Genomic DNA, 16,233 nt, shown 5'->3' with positions numbered 1-16,233 from the left:
GCAGGTCAAAATTTTGGGGCGTTACTATCGATCTACGAAACGAGTTTACTCGGACATCATGTCTTGGATTCTATCATTTATTTCATATCTCGTTTGATTGGGGACATATATTTACTTTTGGCAACGCATCGACTGTGGACGGCATCCACTTGGTAATACATCTCCTAATAGTCCAATTAATTCGCCTGAATGAACTGGGCAGACCCTACTTATGCTTTTGGTGACGCTGGTGCATGCTTGGTGGTTTTTGCATTCCTCTTCCGCGTAAAATCGGTTGGCACTGCCGCGCTCACTGGATCTTGCCTACGCCATTGAGCCTAAGATAGACGTCGGTACCCCAGCCGTATAAGCTTTGTACGGCGATGCCACCGCCGAAATATTCTGCATACGCGCGACTGAGTGGCAGGCCGTAGCCAAGGCCCGCGATGGAGCTCCCTCCTGCACTCGCATGGGATATCACATTCAACCCGTCCCCGTCAGAGGCGGGAAACTCATCATCCTCAGAGAATGTGGTAAAGGAGTAAGACCAAATGTTAGGTAGAACCTCGGGAGCAATCCCGCCGCCTCGATCCCTGATCCGAATGGTCACCCCAGGGACGTTATCATCCAGTGGTTTGATAGCATCGCTTCTAAACTCTCCCCTGGTCTCCTCGGGTACGTCAATCTTTATGAACTGCCCCGTTTGCTTGCGCACAGGTGGCTCCGGCGCAATGGTAACCACGATAGGCTCCTTATTGTCGCGGTGCTCTACAGTGGCTCTAAAAGCATTTTTTAGCAGCTCGGTAACGATGTACTCGAGGTGCATAGGGACGAAGGCAAAAGTGGTATCGGGCTCGCCGTCAATGTATAACAACGGGCGGACGCCATATCGCAGCTCGCAAATGTCGGCAACAAATCCGGCACAGGACTCGATAATGTGGGCCGGACGTAGGGCAGTGTCTATGACGCCGATGTAGCTGGGGTGTTCCGGGCAGGGAGTCGGGCTGGCGCCTGGGTCGAAGTGTGGCTGACTGCTGTAGTGAAGGGCGATGTGCTGCTCGGCAACGAGACGGGTGCCGATGCGAGCGCGAAGGTGCTCGTCGAGGAAGCGGGTGACCTCAGCCGGACTGATGTAGCGGCGGCATTCGAGGAAGCCACGAGCGAGAATAGGGATTGTGTCGGTGTGCGTAGCGACCAGCTCAGCAAGAACTTCAGTGAAGCGGATCTCGTCATCAAGGGTGCGGACTGCGTTCCCGCCGCCTTTGTTGCCCTTCGTCCACCAGGGTAGGAGAGTCGAAAGCGAGTGGACGTAATTATTGTAGATTCTGCTGATGTTCGGGTTGGACACTACGATATAGGGAAGATTCCGCAGGGCTTGTATTCGGTGGGCGAGTCGGATGGGTAGTAGGGAGAGAGTGAAGTTGGCTGAGGAGAGGAGGGATTTTTCACTCAGAGGAGGACGTCCGTGTCTGAATTCAATGCCAGGTGTTAGATGAGCAAGATAACATGGTAAAAGGGTTAAAGCGGAAGTATTCGTACTTGACCAGGTCGGCGAGGCTCAAGGGGTGTTGTGGCTTTTTGGCCAGTTGTACAATCTCGTGGTCATCGACACGCGATAGATATGGCGTCGAAGAGTTGCCATGGCGTGAGGAAAAGAAGCGACAGTAGCAAAGAAACTTCACCTGAGAAAGTGTCCTCTGGGACCCAAAGGGCCTCAATGGTCTCGTGGTACTTTTCATGGCGGCATTGTAGATGGTGTATGGGAGGTGTTACGGCCAAAGATACGTGCAGAGAGTGTGGTTGATGGAATGAGATCATACGCAAGGGTGGTACGCTTGACTCAGACGACTGTATTGCAGGGAGTTGACCTGAGCGTGGCCGCCCCAGTGCTTGGGGCTGGGGGCGGCAGATGGACCTAGACTACCCCTGTAGCTTCCGCGCTGGATGATGAGACACGGGCGGGGGCCGACGCCAACCGCGGGGCACCTCAACCGTATGAGCGAGTTTCTAAGGATGATGAAGGGGGCACCTTTGGAGTTTCCTGTCTCTCGAATTCAGTAGTGTTATTTTGTATCACAAAGTGGCTACGTAATCCAGTACAACTCATACACGCGTTTTAGTCTTAGCAGCGCAGTAGTACGAGGTGGATGGGAAACCATTTATCATTATGAAAGTCGTGAGTCTAGTGTAATGTACTGAATCAGGTACATGGTTTATCAGAACTCCAGGTCAACCTCTTATTTTGGCATTGGACCTTTATTGCGTTCGAACTTCTTGGTCCTTCTCAACGTGCTTGACATGCTCGTGCTTCTCAAGGGTCGAGATCTGGTCCTCAGGGAACTCGACACTGGAAAAATTATACCGTTAGTCGGGTTTTGAATGAACAAGTTGAGCGCAGTGAGAAGACTCTACTTACGAGAACCCCTTAATCAAGCTGTATTCATGTCCAATCTTTCCACCTTGCTCCTCGGCGTGCTTCTTAGCTCTAACAGAAAGAAAGTTAACTCATCGATTTGTTCAGCGACATGGTTTCGGAGAATAGCTGCTAACTTACGCCTGGAACTGCTCAGGGGTGGCGTCCTCCTTGCAAGTAACCTAGAAACGACGGTGTCAGCTTACCGGCTGGCCATAATCAGAAACCTGGAAACGGTTCTTCAATACTTACGATGTAGGTAGGCATGTTGATGGGCTTAGTACTGTAGATCGAATGCTGAAGTTGGCGATGGATGGAATGGCGTAGAGGTGGAAGATGTGGCAGATGAGGTAAGAGAAGTAAGCGATGATGCGGCTGGCACACGGTCTTTATATCTAGCCCAGAGGGTCTCATAGGTGCCCGGTTTTTTGAGGTACAGGCATGGGAGGCAGAGACCAGTAACAGGATTGGGGTGGGAACTTCGCGACTTATCGGGACTAAAAGTGACGGAGGTCGCGTAGGCAGTGTCTACGGTGCGTGGGCAGCTCTGCTGAGGGGGGAAGGAGGTCCATGCAGTATGTGCATGGTGCTATGTGAGCATGTCCGGGACATTCGCCGATTCTTTACACTACAGAAGCTTCCTGGCGTCCAAGTGTGTGTGGGTGGGTGACCTCTTCCGTCAGACAAGAAGATCCAGGTGCTGGAAGTGTAAACACGGCCAACCTCCTTTATGTCCCACACCAACAAATACGTCATCTCATACTCGCACGGCGTTTTGGACCATGCCTAACGCACTCAACTATCATCTGCCTTGCCTTGGCTAGTACCTCGTTGCCCTTAATCCCCAATATAGGTGGACCCCCGCCCGAGAAGTCGTGCACGGGACATACACATATGAGGGAGGACGGGCGCCCTGGAGGTCTATCGTGCATGAAGGGATAATACGTCTTATCTGCCAGGTGTGGTGCTCCAAGCGTTTTGTTTTCTCGTGCATCCTGTCGCTCCTCGCAGATGATTGCGGATCCCGTTGGCGTCTCGTGACTTGGTGAACAAGCCAATCGTTACGCCTCTGCCATATAACACCATTCGGCAAAACACACTTCGTCATCGGCTATGCCGTCACTGCTATTCATTATCCGTTTATGATACAGTGAGCTACCCCCGAGCCTGTGAGTGCTCCTCTATTTCCATGGTCTTATCCTAGGCCTAGCCCGCCATGCTTGGAATGTCCTGTTTGAGGGAACTACTGCACATGCTCAAGTGAAAGTAAGAGAAGGAACAAGAAGAAGAAAGGGGGCTCAGGCGTAATGAAACCCAAGTGCCCAAACCTCACTTGCATCGATGTTACCAAGGATGTTGTTGCAACATCAGTCGTTTTTGGATGGGCAGAGGGGGAGGAGGGGCACAGAGGGGTAGTGCCGCCAGTGCTGATTGAGTAGTGGGTCTCTTCTTATCGATAGCTGCGATAAGATAACCTGGACCCGCAACAAATTTTCTGGCGGACGAAGATCGCCGCCGGGTCGCGACCAGAAAAAAAATCCCAGAGAGCCGTCGCTTGTCGTGTTGCTAGCAGTAGGACCTCTCAATAGCACTGGGTAAAGCTGCTGCCACTATGGAGGACCAAGTGCATAAGCCTCACCGCAAGGCGAAGGAGAAAAAGAAGCACACTGGCGGTAGGTTTTCCGACATTATCTAGTCTGATTATGTCAATTCGCGATACTGACAACGCTTTCTTTAGATCGAAACCCCAAGGCCTTCACGTTTTCCAATCCTGGAAAGCTTGCAAAATCTGCCGCACGATCTTCAGATGTAAGAGCCTTCAACTAATAGAAACCTTCTGCGGTCTACTGACTTGCTGCTCCTCGACAGATCAAAGAAAGGCGACTCCATGTTCCCCTCGTCGACCGACTCCCCGACGAGCCGCCACCAAGGCTGGTCACTATCGTTGGGCCTCCCGGTGTGGGCAAGACGACTCTACTCAAGTCCTTGATTCGACGATATGCGAAGGAGACCCTCTCCGAACCCCAGGGTCCTATCACTGTTGTTACATCCAAGAAGCAGCGTCTGACCTTCGTCGAGTGCCCCAATGAGTTGGAGGCCATGGTCGACATGGCCAAGATCGCAGACATCGTTCTGCTTATGATCGACGGCAATTACGGCTTTGAGATGGAGACTATGGAATTCTTGAACATCCTTGCGGCTACCGGTATGCCTGGTAACGTCTTCGGCATTCTGACCCATCTCGACTTGTTCCGAAAACCCCAGGCCCTGAAGGATGCGAAGAAGCGCCTCAAGAGAAGACTTTGGAGCGAGTTGTATCAGGGTGCACACCTATTCTACCTCTCGGGTGTCATGAACGGTCGTTATCCTGATCGCGAGGTTCACAATCTGTCGCGCTTTCTCTCCGTCATGAAGAACCCTCGACCCTTAGTTTGGAGAAATTCACACCCTTATACCATCATCGATAGTTACCGAGACATCACCCATCCCACCAAGATCGAGGAGGACCCCAATTGCGACCGTTCCGTTGTCTTGTCGGGCTACCTTCGAGGCACCAACTTCGCCTCTCAAGGTCAGAAGGTACATGTTCCTGGATTAGGCGACTTCACAGTCTCCAATTTGGAGGTTCTCCCGGATCCTTGTCCAACCCCGGCAATGGAGCAAGCCATCGCCAAGATTACAGGCAAGACGACACGGCGACGCCTGGATGAGAAGGAGAAGAAACTACACGCTCCTATGTCGGACCGCAGCGGTCTCAAGATTGACGGCGACGCGATCTGGATTACGAGAGAAAAGGGATTCAACTTCGATAAGGATGGGGATGATGTGGAGAGGGGTGAAGGCGAAGAGCTCATCATCGGGCTTCAGGCTGAGCGAAAACTTCTGGGCCAGACTGAAGAGGGTGTTCAACTTTTCAAGGGAGGCGAGCAACTCAAGCAGATTGCTGAGGAGGAAGACACGGGCCGAAAAACTCATCGACATGCGCGCATTGCGAACCACGAGGGCGATTCCGATGAGGAGGTTCCGGACGACGAAGGTTTTGTCAGCGGCGAAGAAGAGGGAGCATCAGACTTCGAAGAGGAATTCAGTGAGGGCAAGCTGGGCAAGATGTTCAGAAAGGATGCCGAAAGGCACGCTGACGATGAAGAGGACATTGCCTTCGCTGACAGTGACTCTGATCTCGGTTCAATATCTGGGCTCGAGGACGAAGACGACGACTCGGACGAGGATATGAACGACGAAGATTCCGACTCGGACGAGGAGACAGCTGCATTGAAGTGGAAGGAGAACATGGCAGAGCGCGCGAAGAAGCTACACAACAAGCGACGCTCCTACCACACGCCGGATCTTGCCAGATTTATGTATATTGACTCTATGACGCCAGAGGAGGCGTTGAAGAAGTGGCGTGGTGAAGATGAGGATGAAGAGGAGGACATTGAGGCCTCAGACGATGAGGATTTCTTCAAGAAGTCCAAGCAAGACAAGGAAGACAAGGTTGAGGACAGATCCATACCTCTGTACGATTACGAAGATCTGGCCGCAAAGTGGTCTCAGGAGTCGAACGTTGAGGCCTTGAGGCGACGGTTCGCTACGGCGGCACTGCGAGACGGAGACGATGACCAGGATGGCGAGGACGAAGATGAGTTCGACGGCATCGACGACGAGGATGGTGACGACGATGAGGGCGATGGTGTTTTCGAAGACCTCGAAACCGGTGAACAGCACGGTCCTGCAGAGCCCACCGAAGAGGAAACCTTCGAGGACGAGCGTGACAAGAACGCGAAACGGAAAGAAGAGCTCAAGTTGCGCTTCGAGGAAGAAGATAGGGAAGGCTTTATGAACGATAAGGCTAACGCCCGGCGGGAAGGTGGAGGTGACCAGGAATTCGGAGAGGATGATTGGTACGAGGCACAAAAGGCCATGATCCAAAAGCAGCTGGATATCAACAAGGCCGAGTTTGAAAATCTTGACGAGAGGCAAAGAGCAGCTGTTGAGGGTTACAAGGCTGGCAAGTACGCCAAGATTGTCCTCGAAGGTGTTCCCGCCGAATTCGTTGAGATGTTTAACCCGCGGATGCCCATCATTCTCGGTGGCCTTTCACCTACCGAAGACCGCTTCGGTTATGTTCAGGTGCGAATCAAGAAACACCGATGGCACAAGAAGATTCTCAAGACCAACGACCCGTTGATCTTCTCTCTTGGCTGGAGACGGTTCCAGACGCTCCCTATCTATAGTATTTCGGACTCAAGAACGAGAAACCGCATGCTGAAGTACACACCGGAGCACATGCACTGCTTCGGAACGATTTATGGACCGCTTATAGCCCCCAACACGGGTTTTGTGTGTTTCCAGTCGTTCTCATCGGCCAACCCCGGTTTCCGGATAGCCGCAACTGGAACAGTCCTCAGCGTCGATGAGTCGACCGAAATTGTCAAGAAGCTCAAACTCACCGGAACTGCGGACAAGATCCACAAGAACACGGCTTTCATTAAGGGCATGTTCAATTCGGCACTCGAAATTGCGAAATTCGAGGGCGCCTCCATCAAGACGGTATCCGGAGTACGTGGTCAGATCAAACGTGCGCTATCCAAGCCTGAGGGTCATTTCCGTGCAACTTTTGAGGACAAGATCCTGTACAGCGACATTGTCTTCCTACGAGCCTGGTATCCGATCAAGCCTCATCGCTTCTACAATCCGGTCACGAACCTTATCGGATGGCAGGCGATGAGATTGACAGGTGAGGTGCGCCGTGCCGAAGGCATCGAGACACCCTTGGAGAAAAACAGTCAATACCGCAAGATCGAGCGTGAGACGCGTCACTTCAACCCTCTCCGCGTCCCCCGCGCCCTTGCGGCCGAGCTACCATTCAAGTCGCAGATTGTACAGGCGCGCAAGCAGAAGAAGGACACGTACATGCAGAAACGTGCTGTCGTTCTCACTAAAGAGGAGAAGACAGCGCGCAATCTGCTACAGCAACTTACCACGATCCGCAACGATAAGGTGGCACGTCGCGCTGCAAAGAAGGAAGAGAAGCGTACCGAATACCGCAAGAAGCTGGCTGAGTCTGAGGAGAAGAAGGAGGCAAGGGAGAAGAAGGAGAGCAAGGAGTTCTGGCGCAAGAACGGCCGGAAACGCCAGGCACCAGATGAGGGAAGCGGCGGCGGTCAAAAGCGCAGAAAGTAGTGGAGCAGTGTTTGGGTAAAAAGGGTAGCTGGAAAACCAAAATCTACTACTTGTGTTTGTAGAATGTGTAATCAAGGGCACTTATATCGTTCGCATTAGACAGGCGAAGGCTTTGAAACTTTTTCATTAGGGTATCTAACATTAGCATGATCTCCATGGCATAATTGCTACGTTCCTCAGTATTATATGCCCCGGGTTCCATCCGGCACAGCCCATCATCTATCGATGATCCTTTATGTCATGGGCAGCACCTCAGAGTTCTCGGCCTCAAGCGAGTCACTAACCCAGCTTTCAAGGGCACCATAACTCTGGGCTCGACTTTAGTCGACAACATTCTCAGCACTGCGGTTAAACAATCTGCAATCTCTCGACTTGTCAACTCGCTGATGTTACGGCGATTCCCGATAATGGTATCTTTCTGAGCCCAATTGCAGCTCCCGGATAAGCTAGGCGCAGGGCTTTTTTACCACCGTCAAATAGCAAACGAGGTTTGAAGACAGTACTTGGCTGGTCTTTACAGTCGAAAGTGGGTGTTTTATAGCTCTGGTGGTCCGTAAATCGCATCACTACTTCAGGGCGTAGCCATTCTCGACTTTACCATGGCCAGCTCAGAACTCTTGGCCCAGGTACCACTCGGGGTCTGACGATAACACACCAGCTTCCCATCGTCACCGGTGCTAGCTAAAATCTGGCCATCGTCATCGAAACCGACACGCCAGACAGGGGTGCGGTGGCTATCAAGCTTTGCTATTTCCGTAAAAACATGCCTCACCTGGCCAGGTTGGCCCGAGAAGTGTCGTTCCGCGTGGGAACCTGACTTGGCTAAACTGGCACTGAGGCCTGACTGGTGGTGCTTCTCACTCGGCTGCCCCATTCTCGAAGTTGCCTGTGCCTGGTGGTTCTCCTGCCTCGTAAGCTCCATCGTAGACCATGTCTTGCCATCGTGGGCCGAGTGGGACGTGTCGATTCGGAATACCCGAACGAAGCCGTCTTGGCAAGCCGTCGCAATGATATCGTATCCTCTAATATTTCCAGGCGCCCACGCTACATCACGTACGAGACCTCTGTGAGCTCCGACTTCAACCGCTAGGTAGAATTCGCGTTGTGACTGATCAACACCATATGATGTTGTAATAACGTCCCTAGATCGGTATATTTTGACCGAGGACATCCCCGCCACCACAAGACCCAATGAGTCGTTCGCAACTCCAGCTCGCAGCGCATTGTAGCAAGGATCTGGATTTGAATCGAAACGGACCTTGAAGCTAGTTTCTTCACCGCGACTCGGCTTAGGACATATACTGAATTCGTCGATTAAGGTGTACTCGGACATGTTCTCGGGCTGGTCATTTTCGTATATCATCAGGCGGCCGTCGGAGGCGAGCAGTGCGAGATAGGTATGTCGCGTCTCCTCGTTATATTTCATTGCAAAGGATCGGTAAGGGTACTTGGCAGAGCGCATTTCGTAGGCGGCTTTGCTAGTTGTCGCGCGGTTGCTGGCGCTGAAGCGGCGACCTGGAGCAGCGGATGGGTCTTCTGCCCATAACTTGAACCGGCCTTCTATGCCGAGAGAAGCGATAAGATTCGGGTAGACGGTCGGGGGGAGCCATTGAAGCTGAAGGACGGGATAAGTATTTGCTTCGGTCAACAGGGTGCCGACAGAATTGCCATGTCGGAAGACAACTAGATCACCTACCTCTAGAATCTCGCCACCATGAGCACCCCACGTGTCGCAATGATGCCAGATACCATCTTTATGGCGATTGAACACTTTGACTCTTCCGTCGACCGAGCCAGTCGCGCAACGGTCACCGTAGGCGTTGAATGCCACGGCTTGGACCAGATCTTGGTGGCCATGCTGGAGATTCAAGTCGAATCCTGTTTTTTCTTCAGCGATTACGGGTATTTCGTGAGGGAATGGCGCCATCGTATGCGTCCGTGTATAGCGAATGCGCTGTACGCTCAAAATAGCTGTCACGGACACAATGAGTGATTGATTGAAGCTGCAACAGGGTTGATTGATAGCAAGCTAGAGGGAAGCTCCCTCTCAGTGTCTGCCCCGCGACGTGGTCGGTACGTACCCGGCCTCAATATACATTCATACCAGGACACAATTATGTAAGTCAATCGCATTCTCGAATCTACAACCCATACCAAACCTTCCTCAGCCAGTCATGTCACATTTCTCTCGGACGCAGATAAATACAAACCGCGTAATTTTTTGTTGGTGATTTTAATCATATCGTGTTCTTTATTTTTGTTTTATCGTTACCAAGTTGCTTAGAGATACTTTAATCTTCTTTTGTACTGGCGAAGATGCGTGCAGATCTCCTTCCCTCCAGCCGAGAAAGAACCTCATGTCATGAACATAAGTCGCTTCGATGCAATTCGTAAAATCTACAGACCAAATTGTTGGGCCCGCAAAGCCAGTTGTGGCAGAACGCAATCCAAGTATACAACACTCCAGTGAGGAATACTGTACAAAGCTTTGTTGCCAATTGCAGTGCCGTTATCTCCATAGGACGATACCCCCTAGCGTGTCACATAAGGTTTGGGACCGTCCTGTCAAGCAAATACCCCAAACTACAATTTTCAAGTAGCTCAGTCCCCTTCGAGTTTGATTTGTAATTCTTGGAACTTCTCATAGAGGGCAGGTATCCCCTTGCCGAAAGCAAGTGAGTTCGGCACCTGATTCAAAGGGTGTGCAGAGCCATGGCCAAGATTTTCGGCCTTGACTAAGAGTTTCCGTACGGAATTTCCATCCCAAAGATTCTCTCGCTGAGGGTATTCTTGAAGAAGCTGAAGGGCACTTTCCTGCACCATGGGATCATGACAACTGACTATGATGAAGTAGAGTGGAGGAATAATGCCAATGTCCAGTGTAAAAGATCGGCGTAGTATGGCCGTCTCTTTCCGCTTGGCAGCAAGCCATTGATGCAGGGTCGTAGCTAGAGATACCAGCTCCGCGTAGCGAGCTACTATTTCCGGCGACTGTGATATCTGGTGCGGTTTCTGTCGTAGGTTTTCGCAGAGGAGACGAGCACATTTGTAATGTAGCGTGTCCAGACACACAGAATAGTGCTCAACAGTGCCATTTGGGGGAGCTTGTGGTTTTTCCATGAATCGCTCAAAGAGACCAACCATGTCCTCGCCCTTCCGCGTCAAGATCTCGTGCTGGCGTCGAGGGATGGGTCGGCACCAGAACTCATCATCGCCTTGATGTTCTCGAGTCATCCAGACCAGAGCAAACACGTCGCGAGTATACTGAACGATAGTTCGATGAGCCTGTGTAATAGTTTCAAACTCATCTAGCGGCTTATCGTCCAGCTCTCGTCCTTCGTAGAGCTTGATTGAGATGACAGGCTTGAAATTCTCAGCGAATAACGCACAGGAAACTTCCCATGTGGCGAAAAGACGAAGAATGTAATCTATACCAAAGAGGCTGTCATCACCAACATTTGGTTGCTCATGAGCTGGACGAGAGTTTCGAAGCTCGTTCAGCGTACTCATAGGTAAACTCTCAATGATGCGAAGACCATTCGACAAGTGGGTCAATGCTGGACGCCAGTTGTTCCGCAAAGTCTCAATGCAGACGAAAGACACACAGCAGAGGAGAGTTACGGTGATTTTATCCTTCATCGGCACGTTTGCGTAGCTAGAGAGCTTGGACATAGCTGTGCTGTATTGCTGAATGGTGAAGATTTCGAGTTCAGGTGTTGATGCCCCCAATTTGCCTTGAGGGAGGGCGGACTGGTAAATGTGGAATGCGGAGCCGAGAGCAACGATGGCATGCTTTACAGCTTCATCAGAGTGACTCAGCTGGGGAGCCAGCCTACTCCAAAAATTAGTGAGATTGGTGACGTGGTTGCAGAGCCCCGCCTCTGCGACGCGACGGAAACTATGGAAATAAAGGCGCTCGGCTTGGGTTCCGTTTATGTCGGCGACAAGAGGCCGTAGGATGCGCAGATCCTGGTGGTCGGACCAAGCCTGCATGTCAAGCTCGTGAACAATCAAAGCTCCGGAGCGCACACTATCCGCTTCCTTTGGGCGAGCCGGCACGGTTTTGCCATATCCATCACAGCTCCGTCCGGTTGATGTACAACGCAGGCAAGCTGGTCGCTCCTCTCCGCATTTTATTCGCCTAATCCTACACGACGGCATTGCTGGTCAGTACCTATGTGCTGAATGGGTGTCAGGTTATGTTGAGAAGGGAAGCGAGAACCATACTTGCTGTCGCCGAGTTAGCTTCTGCATGAGTTTGTTATAGAGATAGGTGCCCATGAACTATGTAGGCCGCTCACCAGGTAATGCATCCCGTTCGAACTTTCGGTTTGCTCGCCCTCTTACGTTTGGCAGGTGCACCGTCTTGCTTCGCCACGGGCATAGGAATCCCACTGCTCCGCGACATTGGAACCATCGGAACCATTGGAGCGAGTGAAGCCACGGGGAACATTGGGCTATCAAGTTGCCCGACAGGAGAGGGGATTGTCTACTTGGAACAAGTAAAGGAGCGCTCAATGACGGCCGGGCAGACGAACGTTGAGGTGTAGTCAGTCTGAGTGCCCAGAGTAGTATTTAGTCCGTATCTTACGCTACGAAGAGGTACGCCTTCTCCGACAATGGCACTGAGTCAAGGTTGATTGAGGTAGACCGGCACACGTATCGACGGGGCATTGCAGGCACAAAGGTCTCTGAAGCAGTGTTCCTCCTCCTCATCCATACCCGGATCAGCTGCATTGGCAGCGTAGGTCGGGCTGAGGGATGAGCAACGAGCGGGCTGGAGTTAGGGGAAGCAGCACAGAGAGGTGGATAAGATAGGCTTGGGCGGGACGATGTCGATTTAAAGCAGGAAGAAGCTTCCTGGTGTTGACAGCTGAGAAAGGTTAGGTCAATCGAAGAAGCTAAGTTAAAGGGAAAGGGGGTATGAGAGCCCACGGCAGTCCAGGTGGCTTGAAGGATTCTGGAAGAGGTCTGGCTGAGAAGGTCTGGGTATGAAGTAAGATCCGGACCTCGCTCCAGCTTTTTAGAGTCCCTTACTAAGATATGTGGTCAAAACCTGGGACAAGGAGGCGGGCGAACTGGATTGGGGATGGGGTGGGTTTTGAACGGAGGTTTAAGGTTCAGTGGCTTCAGAGTCATTTCGTTCCCCCGTCTCCGTCAACTTCTCCACCTTGGATGGAGGCTGGATGCTATTTATCGAGCACCAGGGCTTGTGGCGAGACGCATTTGCTTGGACTGAACAGAAAGTGAGGGGGCAAGAAGAGAGATCGCGGGAAAGACAGAGTGCAGTCGGGAAGAAAACGTGCCTCTGACTGGGGATGCTGAGATAAGAAAGCCTGGAGCAGGGGACGAATGTGGCAGCCTGCCCGGGGTTTGAGAAATACTTGTTGGCGCTATTCCTGTTATGGTCTGGAGGTCCTGGAAGCGGGCCGGCCGATTACTACGTATTAGGGGCCTGTGGGTGATTCTGTGGCTGGAACCCCCCGCAAGTTTCCCACCTCTTGGGAAGTCCCAGTGCTGCGGCTACGAAATCCCAGGGCTTTGTTAACGCTGGTCAGCTTGCATGCTGGAGCCCCCTTGCTCGGTGATCAATACCTACTTGCCATCATTCGTCTTCCACTTACGGATACAGGTATGTGGCAAGGCATAAGCAGATGTGGGATGAAGACTCCTCCTTTTCGTCGAAGGGGATGACAGGTTTCTGTTTTCTTGTTGGAATGGCATTTCTGGGTTCGACGTTGTCCTGTGCCAACCGGCGGTTGGTGACCCTCTGCCCAAAGGCACTTGGAGGATCTTCATGGAGATGACACTAGGCAGCGTTGAAAAACAAACGCCCACCGCCCTGTTGTAATCATTATCAAATTTAAAAAGAATAAAAATGTGTGTACTTGAAACAGTCTACCTGTCATTGGTTGTGTCATTATCATTACCTCCTCGATGGTACTATACGCCTTGTCCTTTTGTTATAGCGACCTAACATTACGCTTCTGCCTCTGGCTCGATCCTGCTCGCACGATTTTTTCCTTTTTTAATGTTTCTCCATTCCATACACAAAGCACAGATGAGTGTTGCAAAAGAAAGCCCCATTCCTGCCAAGAAAATCCTGGTGCATGCGTAGTTGTATGCCTGAACCACCACGTCTAAGAACTGGGACGGGACAACCTTGTGCAAGTTGGTGGCACCAATCTTGACAATAGTTTGAGCTGGCAGGCCAGGAATACCTGAAAGCTCGGATACCAGCATGTTGCTTAGAATGGACTGGCCAACCGAAACGAAGACAGACGCTCCCAGCTGCTGCGCAAAGAAACTGATCGAAACGCCGGTCGATACATCCTCCTTGGGGAGTACCGCCTGCACAGCGAGGCCAACGGTCTGCATGCCGAAGCCTAGGCCGAAGCCTGTCAAGAACTGGTAACCTATCCAATGTGCCGAACTTATTCCTGGCTGAAATGTACTCATGAGGCCCAATCCCACTGCCATGATACATGGGCAGAGAATCATGGAAGGCACGTAATAGCCAATCTTCTGGGTCATTCCTCCCGAGACAATGGAAGATGCCACGATACTAAGTACGAGCGGTAGCGTGTTGATGCCCGAGTCCACAGGGCTCGCTCCCTGTACGGCTTGGACTTGTTTTTTTTGGTTAGCTTTGGTATACTGCCTAGAGCAATTGTTTGGGGTGTCACTTACACCAGAGGGGAAGATAGTAGACGGCCAACATCATAGATCCGGCCAAGAACAGCATGTAAAACGCACCAGCCAACATGGTTCTTTGCGCAATGATCCTCACCGGAACTGTTGCCGTCTTGGGCATGAATACCTGCACGGCGGCGAAGGCGCTAAACCCGACCCCAAATACAACGAAAAGGGCGATGATGCGCCCATCGTTCCACGAATAGGTAGCCCCACCCCATTCTAGAGCCAAGAGGAGAGATACAATAGAGGGGAGGAAGAAGAATGTTCCCAAGGGATCGAGGCGAAGGATGTGCTGAACGAATGTTGCTGGTTCTTGTGGCTGCTGCTTGGGAGCTTTGAGCATGAAGAATAGGAAGACTAGAGCCGCTCCTCCGATTGGAAGATTCATGTAGAAACACCATCTGTTTATGAGTTGGGGATTAGCATGCAAATATCCCCCAGAGTCAATCCGGACATGACCAACCGCCAGGTGACAGTTCCAGTGAAGCCACCGCCAACCAAAGGCCCAATGACAGATGCAAGACCAAACACCATTCCAAAGATACCTGCGGTGCTCTGTCAATGTCGGTTCCTTACGAGGACTAGGGTTAGGTCCTACCTTGGAACATGGGTCGCTTATGCAAGGGAATCATTGGGATCATGACCATCATGGCCCCAGTAAAGATGCCAGCGGAGCCTACGCCAGCAATGGCTCTGCCAGCAATCAGTGTGGCTGAATTCGGTGCAATGCCGCAAATAAGTGAGCCGACCTCAAAGACGAAAATGCTGCCGAGGAAAACCCTGTGTTCACCGTGTCAACAACGGGCGTTCCCAAGTCTGTAGAGGGGCCGTTTACCATCGTAGGTTGTAGAACTTGTATACTCTTCCAAACACCAACTGAGAAGCGGCTGTTGTAAGCATGTATGCGGAGCCATACCAGCCGATATCACCTAAACTTCCGAACTCATCCGTGATACGGGGGATAGCCGTTGCCACAATTGTTCTATCCAGAGCGACCAAGAACAAGGCAATAAAGTTGGACAGGATGACAAGCCAGAACTTGAAGCTCTTGGGGTTGAAATTCTCTTCGGCCTCGTCAATTTCGACTGATGGTACGTGTGGCGGCGGCTTCTCGACGTCGATCTTCTCCCCCATCTCGGTTTCCTTTGACACGTCGAGTTGGCTGGCATTTGCCGACGCATTGGCTGTTACTACTGGCTTATGAGCTGTCACCTTCTCTTCTGGTATTGTTGGCTTCTCTTCTAATTTGCTCTCTGAACAGTCGTCGCTTCCTCTCGGGGTTAAGGTCGGTGTCGAGCTGTTTGTTTTTTGCAATGCATCACCATTTACCGGATCGCCTTCGCCCTCGGTGGGCTTCGTGGTTGTGGTTGGGTCGGTCATTGTGTCTCGACGCGGCAAGATGCAAAAAGCTGCACCAGCAACGATGCAAGGGTAAGACGGTGACACCCGAAGGGGGCTATAAGGAGAACACAAGACGCGCAAAGTCTTGGCCTGGTAACGGGAAATTATTGATTAATGGGTGAAATCGACAGCAAGAGGCTCGTCCGTAGTTTTAAGCGCACAGAAGCTCACAGTCACGGCTCACAGATGGGTTCAATATCCGGCTGTTAATTGAGACTGGGCTAGCTGGCATCAACTAGGGTGGTCATCAAACATTGTGCCAAACTGACTGTCGGCAACTTGTGACATGGTTCGGGCGCGAGAAAATAACATGAAGGACAACATCGAAAATCACGCGAATGTCTCACAAAGGTGTGATGTTTACTGCATGGAACTACTGAGGCCGATGGGGATGTCCATAGGAAACATGGCTGGTAGTTTAGCGTTGGTGGGTTTCCGGACGTATCATGGCCAATCTAGGACAAGGCCTCGGACATCGGAGGTCGATTTGTTGTCCGGATGAGCACCGTTTGGGCCGTTTACGGATTAGTCCCGGGTGCTCGGGTATCTCCCAACCGCCC

The 16,233-nt window shown here is 51.7% G+C and overlaps 6 protein-coding genes across 6 annotated transcripts; 1 reads left to right on the top strand and 5 right to left on the bottom strand.

Moving 5' to 3' along the window:
* Nucleotides 1-289: 289 nt before the first annotated feature.
* CTRU02_212042 (mitochondrial pyruvate dehydrogenase kinase) lies at nt 290-1,718 on the bottom strand (the record flags this gene model as incomplete). The annotated part of the gene is made up of 2 exons (XM_036725129.1): nt 290-1,448; nt 1,519-1,718. 2 exons carry the CDS (start codon nt 1,716-1,718, stop codon nt 290-292), a joined length of 1,359 nt encoding a protein of 452 aa, XP_036583294.1.
* A 517-nt stretch (nt 1,719-2,235) lies between these two features.
* On the bottom strand, nt 2,236-2,806 carry CTRU02_212041 (peptidase inhibitor I9; the record flags this gene model as incomplete). The annotated part of the gene is made up of 4 exons (XM_036725130.1): nt 2,236-2,326; nt 2,396-2,464; nt 2,534-2,574; nt 2,645-2,806. The coding sequence occupies 4 exons, from the start codon at nt 2,804-2,806 to the stop codon at nt 2,236-2,238; spliced, it is 363 nt and encodes a 120-aa protein (XP_036583295.1).
* Nucleotides 2,807-4,004: 1,198 nt separating this feature from the next.
* Nucleotides 4,005-7,576, top strand: CTRU02_212040 (ribosome biogenesis protein; the record flags this gene model as incomplete). The annotated part of the gene is made up of 3 exons (XM_036725131.1): nt 4,005-4,065; nt 4,131-4,201; nt 4,262-7,576. The coding sequence occupies 3 exons, from the start codon at nt 4,005-4,007 to the stop codon at nt 7,574-7,576; spliced, it is 3,447 nt and encodes a 1,148-aa protein (XP_036583296.1).
* A 571-nt stretch (nt 7,577-8,147) lies between these two features.
* CTRU02_212039 (nuclear pore protein) lies at nt 8,148-9,503 on the bottom strand (the record flags this gene model as incomplete). Its single annotated transcript, XM_036725132.1, has 2 exons — nt 8,148-9,191; nt 9,273-9,503. The coding sequence occupies 2 exons, from the start codon at nt 9,501-9,503 to the stop codon at nt 8,148-8,150; spliced, it is 1,275 nt and encodes a 424-aa protein (XP_036583297.1).
* A 674-nt stretch (nt 9,504-10,177) lies between these two features.
* On the bottom strand, nt 10,178-11,993 carry CTRU02_212038 (C6 zinc finger domain-containing protein; the record flags this gene model as incomplete). Its single annotated transcript, XM_036725133.2, has 2 exons — nt 10,178-11,723; nt 11,878-11,993. 2 exons carry the CDS (start codon nt 11,991-11,993, stop codon nt 10,178-10,180), a joined length of 1,662 nt encoding a protein of 553 aa, XP_036583298.2.
* Nucleotides 11,994-13,555: 1,562 nt separating this feature from the next.
* On the bottom strand, nt 13,556-15,652 carry CTRU02_212037 (MFS aflatoxin efflux; the record flags this gene model as incomplete). Its single annotated transcript, XM_070205767.1, has 5 exons — nt 13,556-14,205; nt 14,267-14,696; nt 14,753-14,817; nt 14,871-15,052; nt 15,108-15,652. 5 exons carry the CDS (start codon nt 15,650-15,652, stop codon nt 13,556-13,558), a joined length of 1,872 nt encoding a protein of 623 aa, XP_070060580.1.
* Between the last annotated feature and the right edge of the window lie 581 nt (nt 15,653-16,233).

The sequence above is a fragment of the Colletotrichum truncatum genome (assembly GCF_014235925.2).
Source record: "Colletotrichum truncatum strain CMES1059 chromosome Unknown Contig_0008, whole genome shotgun sequence".
Taxonomy (NCBI): domain Eukaryota; kingdom Fungi; phylum Ascomycota; class Sordariomycetes; order Glomerellales; family Glomerellaceae; genus Colletotrichum; species Colletotrichum truncatum.
The sequence above is the reverse complement of the archived record's forward strand: the minus strand, read 5'-3'. Positions and strand labels throughout refer to the sequence as shown.